This window comes from Eretmochelys imbricata, chromosome 21 (genome assembly GCF_965152235.1).
Source record: "Eretmochelys imbricata isolate rEreImb1 chromosome 21, rEreImb1.hap1, whole genome shotgun sequence".
Taxonomy (NCBI): Eukaryota; Metazoa; Chordata; order Testudines; family Cheloniidae; genus Eretmochelys; species Eretmochelys imbricata.
In genome coordinates, this window is record NC_135592.1 from 13,537,644 (window position 1) to 13,544,422 (window position 6,779).

At 57.3% G+C, this 6,779-nt stretch overlaps 1 protein-coding gene across 2 annotated transcripts in view; it reads right to left on the minus strand.

Moving 5' to 3' along the window:
* The window catches only part of AHCYL1 (adenosylhomocysteinase like 1), a 47,956-nt gene extending 41,639 nt beyond the window's left edge, over positions 1-6,317 (minus strand). Inside the window, exon 1 of one of the 2 annotated variants that reach the window (XM_077839145.1) lies at positions 6,138-6,315. In XM_077839145.1, coding sequence (XP_077695271.1) covers positions 6,138-6,245 — 108 coding nt within the window. In that variant the 5' untranslated portion in view covers positions 6,246-6,315. Of the gene's footprint in view, positions 1-6,137 lie in introns of both variants that reach the window. The other variant, XM_077839146.1, reaches the window with a different exon arrangement.
* Between the last annotated feature and the right edge of the window lie 462 nt (positions 6,318-6,779).

Consider the following 6,779-nt stretch of genomic DNA (forward strand, 5'->3'; position numbering starts at 1 on the left):
AAGTAAGGGTGGCGATACCAGACCAGGCCGTCCTTACGTCTGCACAGCTGCTGGCGTTGGCGGCTCTGCCTTCAGAGCTGGGCTCCCGGCCAGCAGCCGCCGCGCTCCGGCTCTGAAGGCAGCACCGCCGGCAGCAACAGCACAGAAGTAAGGGCAGCAGTATTGCAACCCCCACCCTACAGTAACCTTGCGATCCCCTCCCCACCCCCCACACGCTCCATTTTTTGGGCCAGGATTCCTACAAACGCTGTGAAATTTCAGATTTAAAGAGCTGAAATCATGAAATTTATTATTTTTAAAATCCTACGACTGAAATTGACCACAATGGGCCATGAATTTGGTAGGGCCCTATTCATCGGTGGTGTGGCAAGAGGATGCTGCAGAGATATGTCACTAAGCTGATGCTGTTTCATTCCATGATAGAAACCCTGGGTAGACACTATGCTTTGTAGTCAGCCCTTAGTTAGGGTCAGGGCTCCCTGATCCTGAGGTTCTACCATTCACTACTATCTCAGCACGTTTTCCCTACTTAGAATTCATCCCACCTTAGATCAAACAGCAAATATCACTCCCGCCTGAATATACAATCATTTGTTAGTGAAATATGATCCAAAGCCTCAGAAAGCCCTGCTCACTGAACAGGAGGGACTTGAGGAAACTGGTATTCCTAATGAAAACAGCTCAAACCATTACGCACCCTATACTGAACAGCCCCTGGTTTGACAGTGAACTGTGGGGAAGAGATTATTTCCGTTCTTTGCTAACAAGGTAAGATTCCTGAGCCATTACAAGAATACGATTCTGGGCGTAGCTCTGCCCCCCTGGCCGACACCCTGAGAGCGAAGAGCTACAAGATGCAGATGGAAGCCCTGATTGTGGGAGCCCTGGGTGCCTGGGACCCCTGCAACGAGCATGTGCTGCGGACCTGTGGGATCGGTCGACACTATGCATGGCTCATGCGGTGCCTCACGGTCTCGGACACCATCCGATGGTCCGGGGACATCTACATCGAACACATCACCGGCCACCGAAAGTACCAGGAGACGGGAGCTGGAACGACATTGTGCATCAACTACGAGAAAGGGACCAAGAGACTTTTTCCATTGGACCATATGAACTGGAACCATAAACTCACTGAACATTAAATCTCACCAAATGAGGGTAAATCTATCCTTATCATATCCACTCCATTATACTCCACACCTGAACATAGCCATTACAAGAACAACATACCCTCATATCTCAATGTCTGTACTTTGACCTGTCAACCTTTTACCCCCAATTGGGGATATTGCAGATTGTATTCCTTATGCCATCCGATCCTAAACCAAACTTCGCACCCCTTAATAATTTGTACCTTATTCCCAGATAACCAGAAACTTCTACGCTTAAACTCTGTACCTTTTTTTTATTTTAACATCTTAATAAAATTCTTAAATCTATAAAACCCTCAACACAATTCACCACTGGAGGGAAACCTGTTGGTGGCAATCCATCTTTTTCTAAAGTTCCTACAACCATCTAGGCCCTACAGTACAGAACACACTGGTTAACGTCCTAGACTAAGTATACCTCTCTGCCTTTCTTCAACTGCCCACTGCACTGGAGAACAAAGCTGGAATTATTTTGCTAACAGAAAAGACAAAGCAAGAGGAGTTCCATTAAGTAGACTGCAGTCAAGAGGGAGCCTCAGCTAAACTAGCTTCCCCAACCTACTCAGGGAAAAAGACCACATGTTTCTATGCAGGGTCGAATGCCAGTTCACCTCGCCTTCTTTGGCCTTGAATTTAAACCCAGAGTTGATACATTTAATCTCTTAATCACTTACCTCCTGCTGCTTCACTTTTTAACCTTTACCAACTCAATGACAAGAGAAGAAATAGGAGCTCCTCAAGGCCAGGATATGTAGCTAACCGGGATCTCACCATCCAGCTCTTTCAGGCTGATCAAACATGAGGAACACATCTGCTTCTGCAGAAAATCCACTGATGGGGATCTTCCCACAGCCCAGTTCCTATCAGAGTCGCTTCTCGCTAACAATCCCTCCAGCTTCTCGAGTGCGGCACTTAGCCTGGGAAACTGAACACATTTGCCCCCATCCAAATGAACGCTGAGAGATGCTTATTCCTGTCAGCACTTTCACTGCACTTCTCAGCAAGTGACACAAGACTGCTCTTGGAAAAGCTATTCTAGAATGGTTAGTACAAAGGAGACGGAGCCAGTACCAGCATTCTCAAATCCTGGAGATGTTCCCATCCTTCCCCTACGTCTGATCTTCATGCCCACCAGCCTTTAGAGAATGGTATGTTCAAAGCAAACCTGCTGTTGGACTCTCTCTCCTGGCGAATACAGGGAGTCACTCTCAGCTGTTTGCCTGAGATGTGGAGCTAAGGTTGGGGGGCCTGTGTGAAAGGAGGGAGTTTCAAAGCTCAAAACAGGGACATAGAAGTCACATCAGCTTTGCATTAATAGAAAAAAATACAAGTCTCAAGAAGGAAAGAGGCCTGTTAATGGTTAGGATTTTGTTATGAGGCAATTTGAAAATGCCTTGAGCTCTGAGATAAGCTGCGGGCACTTAGCACTGTACACTTTGGAGTTTTTGCCAACGCCTCTGCTATCAGTGCTATTCACAATCACCGGGTGGGCTGGGAAAGCGGTGGCCTGAAGCATTCATTCTTACTGATGGCAATGCCACCCAAGATTTCACTGGCTACGGAAGTTATCCGCCCAAAAGGCCATTCATTGCATGTCCTGAAGTGCTCCCGGCAAGGCCTTGGCAGCACTGCAACCTGGTGACTGCACATCAAGCTATGAAAGAGGCCTAGAACTACAGCAGTAGTTTCAAGGGGCGACTATTACCTCACATATACCCAAGTATATCACCCCTCCCAGAGCCTCTCCCACAAGAACACTGGATTGAGCTAAACCCTAGGTACCCTCATCCGCACATTAAAGGGGTTTCCCACACCACCACCATAGCAGCTCCCCCCGCCCCACGGGCTGCTTAAGTGTTACAGTACATGTGTCTGTCAGATCACTGCCAGTCTGGCTTATGTGGTCACAAGCCTCAGACTGTTACTTTCATAACCATCCTGCATAATTGGAAGGAGGTAACAACAATCAGAAGGAAATAGTTTGCTTTAGCTCTCTCTAAAGTCGGGCTACAGCTGCAGAACCACCTCTAGAAAGAAGCAGCTCTTAGCCTCTGCATTCTTCTGCTTCTTCCTCCGGGCTGTATCCACAGTCTGCATAAACAGATAGATCTATCGAGTTTCTCTGTCACTGGCCGCTGAATGCTAGTTATTTGAGGAGATTAGGCAAGAGGGGATATCTCAAATGCAAATGATTTTAAGTGGCATGTAGATGAAACCAGTTACCTCCACCCTCTAAAATTCCAGCACCTATGTCAACAATCAAAGAATTCCCAGCAGGAAGGCTCTGCATTTCCAGGGTCTCTGGTGTTTTTCCCATTTACCCTGTTCAAGTCCTAACACTGAGGCATGTGGCAGCCGCAGCAGCTTAGGGGAGAACATGATATTCAACACAGCAGGGACCGCCCACAGCAAGTCTAAATCCTAGAGTCTCAGCTACATCTACACACGCAAAGTTAAGTCACCATTAGTGCAACCCTACCAACGGTGGCTGTAGTTGACCACCCCCTTGTCTAATCCTACTCAGACAGAATTTAGAGGACGGAGCGGTAAAAGCACAGTGACCAGTTTCTATTAGGGCTCTCATCTTTGCTAGCACTGAGGAGCAGATGGGAGAATTTCACTCACTTTAAGGGTGAAGGGACAAGAGGGGAATGCTGAGTGCAGCAAGCACTCCAGGAAGCTTGAGTTACATTCCCACAAACCTGCCTTCAGATTGGTCTCTCTCTCAAAGCTGTCATCAAATCCCTCCTCTCATTGGCTGCCCAAACATGTCCACTGCACCCACAAATGTACATACCACCCCTGCTCCCCAAAATGCCTGGCTTGCTGTAGTCTCTTAAATACCCCTTGAATATTCCATCACATCTCTTGGGCCACCCAGCACCTTGCTATCATGCCCTAGTTCATAAGCTACTTTCTCCTCAGCCTCCACCCTTCCAAGCCACTGCACTGACCCTGAGTTCAGGGTCACAGCCTAACCTACCCAGTTCGAACCAACCCCCAAATCTGCCCACCTGCCTCCTGACAGATATCTGTACCAGGGCAGCACAACTCCCCCACAAAGCCTTGTGCATTGTACCTGGCATCCTCCCGACAACACCGGGGCACCCCATCCTGCAAACGGCTCCCCCATCCACATCCGGCAGGCTCCCACGCTCCCCCCACCCCCTAGTGCAACCCCTGGGAGGCACAGCAGGTGGCCAGCTCCCCCAAGATCTGTAGTCCCCACTCCTAGGGCACACACTGCCCCTTCCCAGGCCTTGACAGTTACCCACTCCCATCTCCGGGCCCTCCCAAACCGAGCCTTGGATCAGCTGCCAACAGGGTCTCTTGCAGAGCAGAACTGTGTGCTCACCACAATCCGTACCCCCCCCCCCCCGAACCAGAGCCCCCTCTGCCCCGGGACCCGCCTCCCCCACCCCAACCAGAGCCTCCTACCTGGGACAGGCCTTCCCCCCCTCCACTCCCAGACCCCTCTCTGCCCCGGGACCGGCCTTCCACCCAACCAGAGCCTCTTACCCGGGACAGGCCTCCCCCCCTCCACTCCCAGACCCCTCTCTGCCCTGGGACCGGCCTCCCCCCCAACCAGAGCCTCTTACCCGGGCCCAGCCTCCCCCCTCCACTCCCAGACCCCTCTCTGCCCTGGGACCGGCCTCCCCCGCAACTAGAGCCTCCTACCCAGGACAGGCATCCCCCCCCTCCACTCCCAGACCCCTCTCTGCCCCGGGACCGGCCTCCCCCCCCCAACCAGAGCTCCTACCCCGGCCCAGCCTCCCCTCTCCACTCCCAGACCCCCCCTCTGCCCCGAGACCAGCCTCCCCCCACCTCAACCAGAGCCTCCTACCCGGGCCCGGCCTCCCTCTCTCCCCTCCCAAACCCCCCCTCTGCCCCGGACCGGCCTTCCCCCCCAACCAGAGCCTCCTACCCGGGACAGGCCTCTCCCCTCCCTCCACTCCCAGACTCCCCCCCTCTGCCCTGGGACCGGCCTCCTCCTCTCCCCCCAAACCAGAGCCTCCTACCCAGGACAGGCCTCTCCCCCATCCCAGACCAGCCCTTTGCCCCGGGACCAGCCCTCCCCAGCCAGACCCCACTGGGACCGGACCCCCCCCCCAACCAGAGCCTCCTACCTGGGCCCGGCCTCCCCCCCTCCACTCCCAGACCCCCACCCTGCCCCGAGACCAGCCTCCCCCCCCTCCAACCAGAGCCTCCTACCCGGGCCCGGCCTCCCCCACTCCACTCCCAAACCCCCCCTCTGCCCCGAGACCAGCCTCCCCCCCCTCCAACCAGAGCCTCCTACCTGGGCCCGGCCTCCCCCCCTCCACTCCCAAACCCCCTCTCTGCCCCGGACCGGCCTCCCCCCCCTCCAACCAGAGCCTCCTACCTGGGCCCGGCCTCCCCCCCTCCACTCCCAAACCCCCTCTCTGCCCCGGACCGGCCTCCCTCCCCTCCAACCAGAGCCTCCTACCTGGGCCCGGCCTCCCCCCCTCCACTCCCAGACCCCCACCCTGCCCCGAGACCAGCCTCCCCCCCCCTCCAACCAGAGCCTCCTACCTGGGCCCGGCCTCCCCCCCTCCACTCCCAGACACCCCCTCTGCCCCGAGACCAGCCTCCCCCCCTCCAACCAGAGCCTCCTACCTGGGCCCGGCCTCCCCCCCTCCACTCCCAGACACCCCCTCTGCCCCGGACCGGCCTCCCCCCCCGCAACCAGAGCCTCCTACCCGGGCCCGGCCTCCCCCCCTCCCCACTCCCAGACCCCTCTCTGCCCCGGACCGGCCTCCCCCCCCCCCCCCCCCAACCAGAGCCTCCTACCCGGGCCCGGCCTCCCCCCCCTCCACTCCCAGACCCCCCCTCTGCCCCGAGACCAGCCTCCCCCGCCCCAACCAGAGCCTCCTACCCAGGACAGGCCTCTCCCACCTCCACTCCCAGACCCCTCTCTGCCCTGGGACCGGACCCCCCCGGACCGGACCCGCCCCCCGCCGGTACCTTCTTGGGCGCCTTGGTGACCGTGGCCATGAAGGAATACTTCTCGGCGTCCTCGATCTCCTTGGCCTGCTTCATCTCGTCCCCGACGGCGGACTCCGGCACCGACATCCTGGAGCGGGGGGAGGGGGGCGGCGGGGCGGGGGCGCGAACCGGGGGATCCGGGAGGGCCCGGCGCGGGGGGGGGCTCAGCGGGGAGACTCCGGCTCCGAGCGCTCTGCAGCGGGGGGACTGCGGCCGCCGCGCGCACCGGCAGGGGGGCGGGGCTCGCCACCGGCCGACGTCACACGCACGGGGCGGTGCCGAGCGTCGCTCCGTACGCAGGGACCGGGCAGGCGACGCCGTGCGCGCAGAGCGGGCAGGTCGAGCGGCGCCCCCTGGCGGAAAGGAACGGAAGCGAGCGAGCTCGGGACAGGCCGTGGGTCTGGCATGGGGCGGGGGTCCCGTTGTCCACACCTGAGGCTGCAGGGGCCCCTCGTTTGGGCCTGGGGTGTGTGACTGGGGCCGGGGAGCAACTGGGGGGGGCTGAGCTCAGCACTGGGCTTCCCATTGCTAGGGGGCGCTGCTGGGTTTGGGGTGCTGCGTATGGGGGGGCACTGCGTGGTTTAGGGGGGTTGCAAGGTTGGGGTGGTGCTGCTCAGCTTG